Below are 14,916 nucleotides of genomic sequence, written 5' to 3'. Positions count from 1 at the left end.
AATTAACTCTACCTTGCATCCCTAGGAAAAAATCTCATTTAGTCTGTTATCTGCCCATGGGAGAAAACCTGTCATAAGTATTTGTTAAAACTTTTCAAATCGTGTGTTGCCCGGCCTAAATGTGCACACCCATCTATCAGCACTCAGGAGGCTGGAAGCAAAAGGATCAAGTAACAATATAAGAAAATGCTGTTGTGTCCACCCCCACCTCCACAAGGGGAACAAACAAGACACTTGTGTTCACTGGGAGTTAATGCAACTTTCCTTTTTCTTGGAATTAGCACATTGCTGCCCTCATAGATGCAAGGCAGTAGGGCTATAGCTTCATTTGTCTAGAAAAATATGTAATGCCACTCAGGTTACCCACACTTTGTTCTCCTTGTGAAAGATTAGCTACAAAGTCAGTTTCTTTCATGGGTTACTTAGGTGTTCGATTTGTTATGTGAATGGAGACAATCTGTATGCCCAAGAAATTTGTCATTTACTCAACTGAATCTATAAGTTGTCCAGACAGTCTCTTTGCTCCGCTTTTGGTGTTATTTTATTTGGAGACAAAAATCTCACCATGTAGCCCAGGCTTCAGTCTGAAGCCCCTTCTGCCTCAGCCTCTTGAGTGCTGGGACAACTGGCACACACCTGGTGTTTATGATCACTTTAATCCTATTAAAAGTGTCCTGATGCCATCTTTCTAAGAAGGGAACCTGTGCCTTCGCCTTCAGAGTCTCCATAGAGGCTTACAGATTTCCTTAAACCTCTCAAAAATCACAAGCTTTTGCTTTAATTTTTTCTTTCTACTATCACTGATTTCTGCTCTACCTGCGCTGTCACTTTAAATGCATCTTTGTCTAGCTGCTTTTATTTATTTTATGTGTATGGGTGTTCTACCTGCATGTATATCTGTGCTGAGCACACTGGGTACAGTGCCCATGGAGACCAGAAGAGAGAATCAAATCCCTGGAACTAGAATTAAGGTTATAAGCCACCATGTAGGTGCTAGGAATTGAACCCAGGACCTCTGGAGTAGTCAGCACTCTTGACCGCTAAGTCAACTTTCCAGCCCCTTTTCTAATTTCTTAAAGTGGCAATTGAGGCCGTGTAGATCCTTCTTCACCCCTAACATGAAGAAATAGTGCCATTAATTTCCCTCAGTATTGCTGTAGTTATATCACAAAATACAAGACAAACACGCAAAAGGCAGTTGTATTTCTATATACCAACAATGAACAAGTATAAACCAAAATCAGAAAAGCAGTAACATTTACAGTAACTCCACAAAAATAAATAGTTAACAGAAAATGTACAGGATGTATATGCTGAGACCACAAAATGCTGATGAAAGAAACCAAGGGTATAAAGATAAGCTGTTCACAGACAACAAATATCGTAAGCGTGCCAAGCTCCCCTCCAATTATCTATATATTCAATGAAATCCTAGCCAAAACTGAGAAGTTTTATACATATAGGCTGATTCTAAAGTTTACAGAAAAACGTAAAATAAAAGTCAAAATTAATTCAGAAAAGGAAATGCAAAGCTGGAAGACTTAAAGCACTGGATTAAGACATACTACAACTTCTGGTCCTGGGGAGCCTGAGCAGAGTCTGCACACGGGCCCATGCCACTGTGCTCCCCCGATAAAGATGCAAAGACATGCAGTGGAAAATGAGTCTCTTCAGTGAATGGTGCTACAATTTACCCAACGGCATGTGCTCAAATACAAAGGCAGACATCCATAGTTTAACAAGTTAACTGGAGATGATTGTAAATCCTTATGCACTGTCAATCATGGAATATTTTAGGAAACACAGAAGGAAATCTTTCGATTTCTTAGACATGACTTAAGAAAGGCACAACCCATAGTCCCCAACTTAGAAAGGATGCTCTGTGAAAGGCGGGCTGCAGTTGAAACAGCACAAAACATATCTGACAAAGACTGCATTCCTACAATATAAGTATCGTAAACTCCCCAGTAAAAAATCCTACTTCAAAACTGTAGGCCCATATTTCTATATGGTGTGGCAGCCAGGCTCTGAAGCCATAGGCCCCACCTGAGGATGGTCAGGTAGCCCTGCAGACAGGCCATGGCAACCTAACAAAACGTTAGGATGTTGTTGCTCCTTTTTTGTAATTTGGAGGATGCCTGGTAGAAATGTTGATTTACGCCTACGTGATAGCTAGCATACAGAGCAGATAGGCAAATGTGGACGTGACAAAAAGCCATTCACCTGGTTACATAGGAGACAGAATGCTGATGTGTTTCCCACTCAGTTTATGTTTTGGTATAAAAGCTGCTTGGAAAATAAACGAGAAAAATTCTTCAGCATGTAAACTTAGGACTTCATGAGGGACAACCAAACACCTCCCTCCTGATAAAACCATGTAAGTTGTATCTTTATTTCTGCACCTCCACACCAGTCCAGAGAGATAGTTTATTTATGTTGGGGTCTGGTCAAAAGAAATAATTGAGAGTCCAGGCTAACATCGGGCACCAACACAACATGAACAAAGGACTTGAACAGACTTGTTGCCAAGAAAAGATATCCAGGTGGTAAATAAGAATCTGAAATGATATTCGCCATCAGCCAGCAAATTAAAACCATGGTGAAATATCTCCATATAGTGATTAGGGTGGCTAAAGAAATACAGACAAGACCAATGCTGGTGAAGATTCGGCATAATTGTCTTCCTGTTGATTTTCTAAGTGCTGAATAAATGTGCTGACAAGTGAATTTGACCTTGTGGTTTTAGAGACCTGTCCTGCAGTTTACTCAGCTGTTACCAGTATGAATCCGCAGAATAAACTGTACTGTGTGCACCATACTTTAATGAACAAACCGTAAATGAACTCTGCAGGGGAAGATCTTCTAGACCAGGACTACTGTATAAAGCACTACTGCCTTTGTGTTTAGTCTTTATTTTCACCTAAAGCAATTGGCAAAGGTCTTCTGAACAGTTTTCTACAAGCTTGTCAGCATCTCAGACCGCATAATTTAGCTGCCCTTAGCGTGGAGCAGCTGGAGGTAATGGGAAAACACATGGGCCTTCCTACAGGCATGTTCAAGGCAACTGTGGGTTGATTTGGCCTGTCTGCCTGCTCCACGTGGCTGACCCCAGTTCTAGGGAAACAGGATCAGTTCGGAGCTATCAAGACTAGGGCCACCTGCACTCAGCTAAGCACTTACTTAGTGGCTGGTGCTTTTGTGGTGAAATCTGCCCCTGCTTGTAAGCACAGGTCCTAGGGTCATCTTGAAGGGCAGTCCTTCCCTGATCAAATCCCAGTAGGACTTTCTCAAGTCCTTCCACTCCCCATGCAGCAAGTATGGCAGAGCCAGAGGAGTGGTCAGGCTGAGAGCATAAGACTAAATAAGAGAAGCTGTGTCACAGGCCAGGGCTTTCTCAGGGAATAGGCTCCATTTACAAACGGGAAGCATGCTCAACTGCCCTATGACAACATGCTGACATGCTTCCCAGGGGTTGTCTGGCATCAGTGACTTTGAGGCACTGCAGATGAAGGCCCAAGAATTACTGCTGCAGACCAACACCCCACTGAAGCCCCTAGTCATCTTCACAATAGCCACAGCAGCTTCAAGGTGTATACTTTATTAAGTTACCTCACAAACACTAAAAACTACGTCAACTGAATTTTAACAATCTATTTACAGAGTACTGCCTACAGACCAATCAGTACTGAATCTGGTTCTTTCCCACTCACCCGTCAAGCCCATTCTCCAATCAGGGTTGGGAACACCTGACAAGCAGAGGAGCGATGGCATGAACAGACAGAAGAGCACCATCCCAACACAGAAACAGACAGACAGACAGACATGCTTAGGCCCAGTACTGCCAGGAGGGCTTAGGATTTGCCTCATGGCTTCTTCAGGCTATAGGCCAGGCTGCTTGCGACCCTGGTGGCTTTCAGGGGTGGCGAGTTCCAAGCAGCAGAGCTAGTGCGCTTGTGGTAGCGGGGTTTGCTCTTCTTAAAGATGTCCTCCAAGTCCAGTGGGAGAATGATTCCGAAGAGCTCTGGAAGGTTCGGGGGATGGTAGTACTGGTGGATGATGGCCTGGCTGAGCTGGGTGCCTGAGGAAACCAGAGGCCTGGATCACTGCCTGATGTTCCCTGGGAGCATCCCTGATCCCTGCACCACCTACCTACAGAGTCCAGCCACCCTGTCCATACCAGCATGCCCTGACCCTACTCTACCTCCTCCCCTGGAGACCTCCTCCTACCCATCCCTTCCCAACACCAATTATGCTCTTATCTCCATCTTCTAGCAGCCAAGCCCAAACAAAGCACACTGGGAGTAGGTTTGGGCAAAAGTTTATTCTCCCCATTTTGTAGGCAGAGACTTGCCCAAGGCACATGGCAAATAAATGGCAGAGCTAAGTGTGAAGACAAGCCTGTCTCCAGATATGAAGTCTTCTTGCCTGGCTACTCTCACCAACCTCACAGAGCCTAAGAAAGAACACAGGCTGAAGCAGCAGAGCTGCAGGAGTCACAGCCCTGCCAACCAGGCTGAGGAGGACCCTTGAGGATGATGAGGGAACTCACTCAGGGCTTGCTCCGCACCAGGTACTATTCCTGCATTATTTCACCCTCAATAATCATCTCAGTTGGGTCTTAATACTATGCCCTCTTCACCGATACAGAACCTAAGTAATCCAACAACAACTACAATCAGGCAACTTTTGGTCTTACTGGCCCCTGCTTGAATGGCTTGGAGAAGTAAGATTCTAGTTACTATGGAGTTCAAGCAAGGTCAGAGTAATGAAAGTAATAAAAGTGCTGACCCACTGTGGGATTTGAGGACCCTTATTCTGAGGTCAGTACCCTGTGCTGACCTCCAGTTCCCCAGTCCTAAAAGCACCCTAGCAGGGTCTCACATCCAGGCCAGAGACAGTATCACACCCCTATATAAATCTGAGACCTTGAGACTCAGGACAAATCCTGCTCTAGTACATACCCCTTCTCATGACCTTTCTTAGTCTTAGCATTCCAACCAAACCCTGCTACACCCTCAGTACTATGCTCACCCATGGGTGCTTACTGGAGTCCAAGCCTCAAAAGCCCTGCTGGGCCAGACTCTGACAAGGGGACTCAAGTCTACGTCACATAGCTACAATCATCAAGAAAGAGTAAAGAACTCAACTCCTTCATCCTATATCCTCAGATGAGCCTTCTTCAGTCAGAGTATTCCTCCTACCTCTAGGTGCATACTCAAAGCCCAACACAAGCCTCTCAGGTCAATGCCATAAGCCACTAGCAGCTAAGCCACCACTTCCACATGCCACAAAGACGAGGAAGGGAGCCCAAGCCTCTTCAGGAGCTCAGAGATCTGCTCACCTTTGGCCCAGGAAGGGATGGGCTTCCGGGGATGAGCCTCATCATCCGTGGAGTCATCACTATTCAGGTCCATTCCATAGTTATCTGTGCTGATCTTGGGGTGGGATTTGGGTCCCTGTGGAGTCATTTGATATGAGGTACAAACAGGAGACTGGAGAAAAAAAATAATCAGCATGGCCATTACTCCCCTCTGCTGCATTCCCGGAGGATGAGGACACTAATCATCTCCACCAACTTCTCAACATCATCATTTGAACAAGCCAAGCAACACACATCACTTTGCACCATGCCCAATTTTCTTCACTTGCCCTCCCGCTCAGAGATGCTACAAGACACACCATGACTTCAGCTTGCCCTCCATTCCTTTAACTAAATTCTACATCTTGACTTTGTGGCAGTGATAATCTATTTTCTAAACAATTTAAATACTCATTCATCAACAGGAGCTTGTCAAATCCCAGTATGATTAACTGGGACATAGCCATCAAAAGAAAGAAATTTACATGTAAGACAGATGTCTAGGGTAGGTATGATAGTGCACTTGGAAGGCAGAGACAGCAGATCTCAGAGCTACATACGTAGCAAGGCCCTGTCTCAAAAAAAGCTGTTTTTGTTGTTGTTATTGCTTTTAAAATAACGGTCTAGCCGGGCAGTGGTAGCACACGCCTTTAATCCCAGTGAGTTCAAGGCCAGACTGGTCTATAAGAGCGGGTTCCAAGCCGGGCGGTGGTGGCGCACGCCTTTAATCCCAGCACTTGGGAGGCAGTCAGGTGGATCTCTGTGAGTTCGAGACCAGCCTGGTCTACAAGAGCTAGTTCCAGCACAGGCTCCAAAACCACAGAGAAACCCTGTCTCGAAAAACCAAAAAAAAAAAAAAAAGAGCGGGTTCCAGGACAGGCACCAAATCTACACAGAGAAACCCTGCCTCGAAAAACCAAAAATTCTAGTTTTATAATATCAAAAACCTATGCATTATGAAAAACAGCAAAAACAGAAGTAAGGTATAGGCCGACACGCCTGTAATACCTGGAACTGAGAGGTTAGAGATTAACATCTGTGAAAGGATTACAAATTTGAGGCCAGGCCAGGTGGTGGTGGCTCACACTTAATTCTAGCAGTCAGAAGGCAGAGTCAGGCAGATCTCTGTGAGTTCGAGGCCAGCTTGGTCTACAGAGTGAGTTCCAGGAAAGGCTCCAAAGCTACAGAGAAACCCTGCCTCAAAGAACAAAACAACAACAACAACAAAAAAAAACAAACTTAAGGCCAGTCTGGGTTACAGAGACAGACCCTGCCACCAAAAAAAAAAAAAAAAGGAGAGGAAAAAAAAAAAGACTAGTAAGTGACTTGTCCCTTCTTCAGGCTCTAACACAGCCTGAGCTCGTAAGCAAACGGAGAATGGGGTAGAGCACCTCCCAGTGCAGGCACAGGCCTCACCTGCACATCCACAGTCATGTTCAGGGCCTTGCTGGCTGCCGCCTCCTTGGCTTTCTTTGCCTGCTCTTCCTTCAGTCGCTGCTCAGCCAGGTGCTGCTGTTCTTCCTGGGACCCAGCCAACAACAAGGTGCGTGTGACTCCCCTCTCCTCTCGCCACACTGTCACCCCATGTGACAAGGCAGGCCTGCCAAGTCTGCCTGAAGAGTCTAGCGTAGGCTTCCCAATTCTCTCACCCACAGGGAGCCCACACTCCAGCACCCTACCTTCTTCTTCTTCTCCTCCAGTTCCCTCTGAAGTCGTTCCTTCTGTAGGCGCAGGGCTTTCTCTCTCTCCTGCATCTCCCTGAGAACCACCAAGAATCTGTCAGGGCAGTCATGGGACCCCAGCCCTGCTCTGGAAGCTAGGCTTGATGGCCATGCCTTTAGAGAAGGGAACACTAGAAATGGACACCAGCTTAGAGCCAGCAGCTAGACTCTCTCTCCAAAGGCAGGATTCTGAGCCTGACTTGAGTCTAAAACATGCAGCCCCACTCTTGCAGGCAGGTGCAGACCCTGAGCCTGACCCTTCCTTTTAACCAATGATGACACCCTTCTTCCAGCCTTGTCACAACAACCACATGGGACAACAAAGCACTCGGCTCCACCCACAGCAAGGAGGGGTCACCTCCACACTCAGGAGTTGACCTCAAACAAGTCATTGAGCCTCCCTCTCAAACCAGTTTCCTCCATAAAGCTGGTAGTTTCTATGCCGTAAGAGCTTCATGTAAGGATTAAATAGGAAAACCTGCAGAGCATGCAGCTCAGAGATACCAACCACAAAACCCCATCACCCTTCAAACCTAATAGGGACCTCACCAACCATTCCATTCCAGCCCCTTATCTCCGAGCAGGGATGCCTTTGTGTCGATCTATATGTCCCTTATACTGCCATGAGCTTCCAGCCCTCCAGCTGAGCTCCTCACTTCTTCATAAAGCCTATATCCACCACAAAGACAGTTTCTCAGGAGTTGAGGAGAGGAAACAGTTGCTTAGCCTGTGGATCTACACACACATGTGGGCACAATCGTAATAAATGCCAAGGAGGAGAACACCTCACTGGGTTACCACCACCACAGAGAAGCACAGGGGCCAGAGCTGAAGATGTTCCATGTCCTGTACTTCATTACAAACATCCCTCCTGCCTATGCTGCCTGTGGCAGCTCTAGAGAGAAGTGCTAGTCTGTCCTGAGAGTCTTCCACCCCACTGTATCTACTGAGAAAGACACCAAAGGAGTTAGCACATTTGGTAGAGGCAGAATAAAAGAAGGTGTGACTCCTAGCTGTTGCCCCTTGAATCGTCCACAGCTGGCATACACCCTATTTGGTGGTCCACCAGCTATAAGCATTTGGTTTGGAAGCCAGGGGTAAGCCTGCCAACCTTCAAGAGAAGATGAGAACCGCCAAGAAGCAATGGCCCTGCTGCCTCTCACTCCTCACAGGGGATAGTAGTAAACGGCCAGTGGGCGGCCTCACCTCTTGGCCTGAAGACGCTCCTGCTCCCTCTTGCGTTCCTGCTCCCTCCACCGCTCTTGCTCAGCCAGTTGCCGCTCCTGCTCACGCTGCTCTGCCAGCCGCCTGGCTTCAGCTGCCTTGCGCTGCTCCTGCTCCTCTTCCCTCTTCCGCTGTAGCATCTCTTGATGCCGCCGCTCCTCTTCCTCCTGAGTTGGCAATGCATTGAAGTGCAGGACACTCAAACCGGCTTGGGCCCACAGGGAGAAGCCAGCCAAGGCCCACAGCCAGGGCTCCTAAGGCACTAGCCACTACCATGACAGCAGCTAGGACTGAGTCACCAGACTCCTTGACAAATGAACTTTTCAAGTCACGGCCAGACTGAAAGGCATCTGGCAGCTGCTGCAGCTTACAACTAACAAGCAAGAGTGGAGCCTGGAGCTAACTGCGTACAGTGGGCAAGCCATCTGCGTACAGTGGGCGAGCCATCTGCGTACAGTGGGCGAGCCATCTGCGTACAGTGGGCGAGCCATCTGCGTACAGTGGGCGAGCCATCTGCGTACAGTGGGCGAGCCATCTGCGTACAGTGGGCGAGCCATCTGCGTACAGTGGGCGAGCCATCTGCGTACAGTGGGCGAGCCATCTGCGTACAGTGGGCGAGCCATCTGCGTACAGTGGGCGAGCCATCTGCGTACAGTGGGCGAGCCATCTGCGTACAGTGGGCAAGCCATCTGCGTACAGTGGGCAAGCCATAGGACCCCACAGTCAGTTTCCCATCTGTAAAACAGGAAAAGCACAACACCTGCCCCTCACTTAAGAAGTGTCTATCACAGCATAAATAAACCATACAGATTAGTACTAGAACTTCCCAATGTTGGACATTTGTTCCCTGCCAGTTCCCAGGAAGAGCCAGACCCTACTCTTCCAAGGCTAAGGCCCAAGGATGGAGGGTAAATGCCACCGCTTGCAGGACATTCAGCATATTCCAGGCATGTAGTACTTCATATACATTAGTGAAATTTTCTCTCAACTACAACCATATCAGCAAGATTGCTGTTACTTGAGTAACCTGCTAAGAAATAGCAATTGTGAGGTGAGGCCTAATACCAGATGCACGTATTTAATCTCCAAACTTTGGTGTCGAGAAAAAGTGTCTAGGAAAAGTCACCACCACCCAACCCTCAAGTCAGCAGGTAGTCCAGCATGATCTACTCTACAGGATGGGTGTGTCAAGTCAGTGTTCATGGCATGTCAGCATCACAGCCTGTCTTACCCCACCTGTAATCGCACCTGTTGGAGCCACCTGAGCCTGCGTGCCTCCTCCTCCTGCTTCCGGCGTGCCTCTACTTCCTCCATCTTCTTGGCAGCTGCCTTCTTCTTGGCCTTCTCTGCCAGCCGCTCCTCCTTAGCCTGCAGAATCCACTCACATTGCTCTCTGGAGCAGCCCCTCACTCAGAATACAGAGTGGGACTCAGGGCTCTGTGATAAGCACCCCAGTTCTACTACAAATCCTGCTTGCTGCTCAAGCCCAGGGAAAAGGCACAAGAAGTCATACCTGCCCAAGACTGCCCACTCACAAAGAGCTGCTGGAAAACTTAGGTCAGACTTCCAGCATTTAACTTGCCTCAGAAGAGACTCCAGAGCCCATGTGACAGAAAGCAGGGGTACACAGGTCACCCAGTGGATGACTTGGGGAGGAGTCTAGTCCCACCCTTCAGTGCTTGGGGCCCAGCAGGCATCACCCACCTGCCCATCAGCCCAGACTCACCCTCTCTGTCTTCTCATCAATCTGAGCAAACTTCTGTTCAATCTGCTTCTTCTTTTCCTCCTTCATCTGCTCCACCCGCTCACGGGCCTGCAGCACCTTGCGGAGGCGCTCTTCACGCTTCCTGTGGGCACAGCACAGTTAAGGAGAGCCTGCCTAGGCTGGGGCAAGCTGGGCTGGAAGTGGGGACACTTACAGCTTCAGCTCCTCCAGTCGCCGTCGCTTTTCCTCCTCCACCTTCTGTCTGCGCAGCTGCTCAGCCTCCTCCTTGCGCCGCAGGCTCTCCAGACGCTGGCGCTCCTTCTCCTGAGTGGGCAGGGCGGGTACTGGGATGTGAATGAGGACAGCCACCAACCCTAAAGGTTGTCTGGCAGCGTGCATCAGTTCTCAGTCACACACAGCAGCAGATGCTTCTTGGGAAGTGATGCCCCAGTGTACCCTGCGCCCACCCTAGGCAAGCACAGACATTCAGTTTCTCTTTCCAGGTGGACCTGAATGCCTCTCAAAAACCCAACTTGTAAGCAACACAAAAAGCAGCCCCAAATTAGATGTGTGTTGATTAGAATTATATAAACAGCTTTAAAAAAAACAAAAAGACTAAAGACTAAGAATGCAAAGGAAGGGAACTCACAAAGTGTCTGCAGATGTTCTATGTGGGAGGCAGGATGAAGAAGAGTTACTTATCAGTACTGTGACTTCCAATGCATGCTAGGAGTGCACATATGCACTGCTTCTCAAAAACACAATGCCATCTAGTGAGCTAGATCAAGGGTGTTATGTCTTTTTAGTTTCCAGACTTCGTGTGATAGGCCTGGGTTAATAATTTTTAAAACAACATTAAGAGCTAGCTAGCTGAAGAGATCAGTGCTGGTGTCACCTGCCAGGCACATCCAGGAAGTCATAGCCATTTGCAACAGCAAGGGTGGGGAGGGGCTCCAAACTCCCTGACCAAGGAGCAGACTAGTACTTTCCAGCACCCACAAGGTGGCTCACAAGCATCTCTAACTCTAGTTTCAGAGAACCTGATGCCCTTTCTGGCCTTCCTGGGTATAAAGCATGCAAGGGGTGCGTGGTGCACAGACATCCATGCATATAAAATACTCACACATGTAAAACTGTGTGTGTGTGTGTGTGTGTGTAATAAAAGACACTGCCTAATTTTTAAAAAAAAAAAGCCAAATATGTGGTGTTTACAAAAAATTTATTTCAAATGCAACAATTTAGATAGGTTCACAACCTTATCTGGAAGAACAGTGTCTAACCAGCAAGGGTGGTAGCATATGACTCAACACAAATCACATGACATCCTCCAAAAATATTCCTAGTGACAAAGAAGAAGTGTGTGGCTGCTGAGATTAGAGGATGAGGAGGGTGTGGGTGTGAAGGAGAGGCTAAGAACTTTCTGTGGGTAACGGACATGATCTATATCCCACATTATAAACCACATTAAAATTCATAGAAACATACCTTCCTCCAAATTCCATACTGTGTGACTTTTTTATTTAAACAAAAAATATTTAAGAGAGAAATGGAAAGAAAGAGGAACACTAGGAGCCACAGAAACCAAGCTGGGTATAGAAGAGCCTGAAAAGCACTGATCTTTGGGGAATCACAAGGAAGAAATGGGTGACTGTTAGCAGACCCCGGTTCTCCAACTACCCAGACTCAGGAAGAAAAATGGGAACCACTCTCTCTTCTCCTCCCTAGCAATTCCGTTTGCAGTTTGTGGTCAAATGCACTCTAGAATCCATTGGAGAACTAGAAGGAAGTGAGCCAAACCAGTTTTAGATTACACACATAATAAAGCAGGCTGTGTCCTCAGCATGAATTTTTAGGAGGGCAAAAAAACCTTATTAACATCATATACCTATGTATTACTGGGCTTACATATTATTAAAATTAAGAGATGTACAAACCACACCTGCATAGGTCAGTTTCCATCTGTCAATCAAAAGTTTACTAGAGCAGAAAACCACCTACACCCTACTCCTAGCAACCAGCTCCCCTTTCTCCTGGACCCACTCGGCCTGTTTTGCCCTTGTAGTGTATCTACCCTGTACTTTCACTTTTAAATACTGGACCTCTGAGAAGGGCAGAAGCACCTGCCACCAAGACTGACAATCTTACTTTGACCCCAGAACTCCACATGACAAAAAGAGAACAGACTCAAAAAACACTATCCTCTGACTTCCTCTAACCTCCTTCCAAACATGTCCCATAGCGTGTGCTTGCATGTACACATACATGTGTACACACACACACAAATAAAATAATTTTTTTAAAAACCCACATTATCTGTATGTGTGTGCATCTTCAATTCTTTAAACAGAAGCTAAGAAATAACTGGTCTGGTGTAGGAGGTCCTTCTATTCTATCTATGTGTTGCTTTTATTGGTTAAATAAAGAAACTACCTTGGCCTTTTGATAGGGCAGAACTTAGGTAGACGGAGTAGAAAGAACTGAATGCTGGGAGGAAGAAAATAGAGTCAGAGAACCACCATAGAGCAGACAAGCTGAATCTTTCCTGGTAAGCCACGACATCATGGTGATATACAGATTATTAAAAATGGGTTAAATCAAGATGTGAGAGTTAGCCAATAAGAGGCTAAAGTTAATGGCTAAGCAGTGTTTAAATTAATACAGTTTCTGTGTGATTATTTCGGGGGCAAGCAAGCCAGGTGGCTGGAACCAAAAGCAGGCCCTCTCTCTTACAACACTGGTCTACACAGCAACCACAAGACACAGGGAACAGAACTGTGGGCTGCCCCTAAAGCTCTTGTTCACAGCAAGTGACCAAGCCCAGCTTGGCCCAGCTCTGAGGTGTCTAGAAAAAGAACAGCTTCTTTGGTCATGTTTCCAGGTGCCACTGACAACAGCTACACTGTAACCTGCATAGCTGAACCCAATCTCAGTTTATAGCTACCAATTTTACTCCATCACATATCCCATCAGGGCTACTGCTCAGGTCTATGACCAATAAATCTCAGTGGCTCTGTGAAGCAGAGACATGTCTGTTCTTTTTTCCGATCCTCAGGCCCCAGTGCTGGGGATGAGGAAGAAGATGGCTGTGAGAAGCACTTTTAGCTGTGGCCTGGATAAACACTGTAGGTCACACCGCACCCTTGTTCTCCCTGGATCAGGTTAAGGGCAGAGGGATATCTCTACAGTGGGAAGACACAGAGTCCCAGAACAGTTGGATCCCACCAGTTACCCTGGTGACTCCAGTGCCCTCACATGCACATCTGTCTTCCTAACACTCCCACTTGCCATGTTAGTGCTTCCACGGGGACTGTCAGCTACACAATGACATGGACATAGTTAAGAACTAGGTGTAGCTCTGTTAAGGGGCAGGAAAATACTTTACTTACAACAAAGCTGCACTGTGGAGAGGAAACAGAAAACACCAAGAGTTAATGCCAGGGGATGTCCTACAGGGCAGGCCACGCACCTATCTGTGGCAGTGGGTCTACTCAGGGCCTTTCACAACACTCTGCTACCTTATCCCGCCCAGTTCTCCCTCCCAACAATCAAGGTGTCTTCACCTGTTCCTCCAAGTCACTCCCACCACTGGTTTGTGGACATGATGGCCAGCATTAGGTCTGCTAAGCCAATCCTCCCACTTTCCAGCCTAGGGTTCACCAAGTGATTGAGCCTCTGAGTCCAGGGTCCATAAGGCCCAAACAGCACCATAGTATTGAGGCAATCCCTGGCCACAGAGGCCTTAACTGTCCTGTGATCAGTGTCAGGTCTCCATATGGCCAGGCCCACACACTACCTCCAGCAAACTAAGAGAGCCTTCAACCACACTGCCCCAGTTCCAGCAAAGCACAGCCAAGGGACGGGCTCCCTTACCTTAGGGTCCACACGGAGGGGAGTGTTGCGTTTAATGAAGGACTTCATGACACTGCTGCGGGAAGCCAAAGTAGGGGTCATAAGCATCTGGTTCTTCTGCACTGTGTGCAAGAAGGTCCGGAGTGGCCGTACCACCTGCAGAGACCAGAGCCAGAATAAGCACAGAGCAGGCAGGGCAGACACCAAGTAAGGGCAAGAACCTGCTTACCTTGTTGGCTGGACAGGGTGGGGAAGGGGTCTTGTTCTGCGGGGGTTGCAGCTCCTCATCCTCCAGATGCTCCTCGTCTGGTTCACTCATTGCCTGCTTATAGCTGCGTTTCCTCCTGCCACAGACAGGACACATCATAAAGAAGACCTGAGAACCCACCTCACGGCCCTGCTACATTTCATTAAAGATCATCCTTTACAAACAAATCTGGGCTCAAGCCACAGAACTCTGGACTGGAAGAGACTGAAGATTGGCCCTTTGCTGCTCTCTCAGAAAAATATAGGTGGCCAGTCAAAGGTCACAGAGCCAGAAGCACGCAGAAGGACACAATCACCCATTCCTAAGCCAGCATCTACAGCATCAAGGTTCCTCCTCTGTTTAGTCAGAGAACTGAGTTATGATACCAGACAAGAAGTAGAATGCCTGGCAACATACCTACCCTCCTACACAAGAACCCCAGCTTGGTTCAAGGCCTTCTGGAAGCCTCAGACCAGAGCTGCCAGCATACCCCTTCCCAGATGCAAACCTGGCACTCGGAGGTGGTTCTCTGTGTCCATCTGTTTGGTCAAGCTTGGCTTCTGTGGAGAGAGCAATTTCAGTGAGGATGTATGGACGCCAGTGGAGTATTCATGCCAATTTTAGGGAAGGGATTCAGCACCAAGAGTTACAGGAGGAGCAAGGCCCCCTCCTGGCAACCTCAGGGGGGCAATGGCAGAAACACTAATCTTAGCAGTAACTAGCCTTGAGCCCAGAATACTGGCTCTCAAGTCAGGTCCTCCAGCCCTAATACTTGGCAACTGTGACACAAATGGCAGGACAATACCACCGA

At 47.6% G+C, this 14,916-nt stretch overlaps 1 protein-coding gene across 2 annotated transcripts in view; it reads right to left on the bottom strand.

The window, feature by feature from the left end:
- Positions 1–1,097: 1,097 nt before the first annotated feature.
- The window catches only part of LOC121454423 (inner centromere protein), a 29,299-nt gene continuing 15,480 nt past the window's right edge, over positions 1,098–14,916 (bottom strand). Inside the window, exons 8-18 of one of the 2 annotated variants that reach the window (XM_041661754.1) lie at positions 14,614–14,665; positions 14,088–14,202; positions 13,880–14,014; positions 10,224–10,333; positions 10,031–10,151; positions 9,553–9,672; positions 8,287–8,471; positions 7,039–7,117; positions 6,776–6,880; positions 5,342–5,456; positions 1,098–4,078 (exon numbers count right to left, since the gene is read on the bottom strand). In XM_041661754.1, coding sequence (XP_041517688.1) covers positions 3,864–4,078; positions 5,342–5,456; positions 6,776–6,880; positions 7,039–7,117; positions 8,287–8,471; positions 9,553–9,672; positions 10,031–10,151; positions 10,224–10,333; positions 13,880–14,014; positions 14,088–14,202; positions 14,614–14,665 — 1,352 coding nt within the window. In that variant the 3' untranslated portion in view covers positions 1,098–3,863. Of the gene's footprint in view, positions 4,079–5,341; positions 5,493–6,775; positions 6,881–7,038; positions 7,118–8,286; positions 8,472–9,552; positions 9,673–10,030; positions 10,152–10,223; positions 10,334–13,879; positions 14,015–14,087; positions 14,203–14,613; positions 14,666–14,916 lie in introns of both variants that reach the window. The other variant, XM_041661753.1, reaches the window with a different exon arrangement.

The sequence above is a fragment of the Microtus oregoni genome, unplaced genomic scaffold (genome assembly GCF_018167655.1).
Source record: "Microtus oregoni isolate MIOR12 unplaced genomic scaffold, Mior012 000012F_ref0000307, whole genome shotgun sequence".
In the NCBI taxonomy this organism is placed as follows: Eukaryota; Metazoa; Chordata; class Mammalia; order Rodentia; family Cricetidae; genus Microtus; species Microtus oregoni.
The sequence above is the reverse complement of the archived record's forward strand: the minus strand, read 5'-3'. Positions and strand labels throughout refer to the sequence as shown.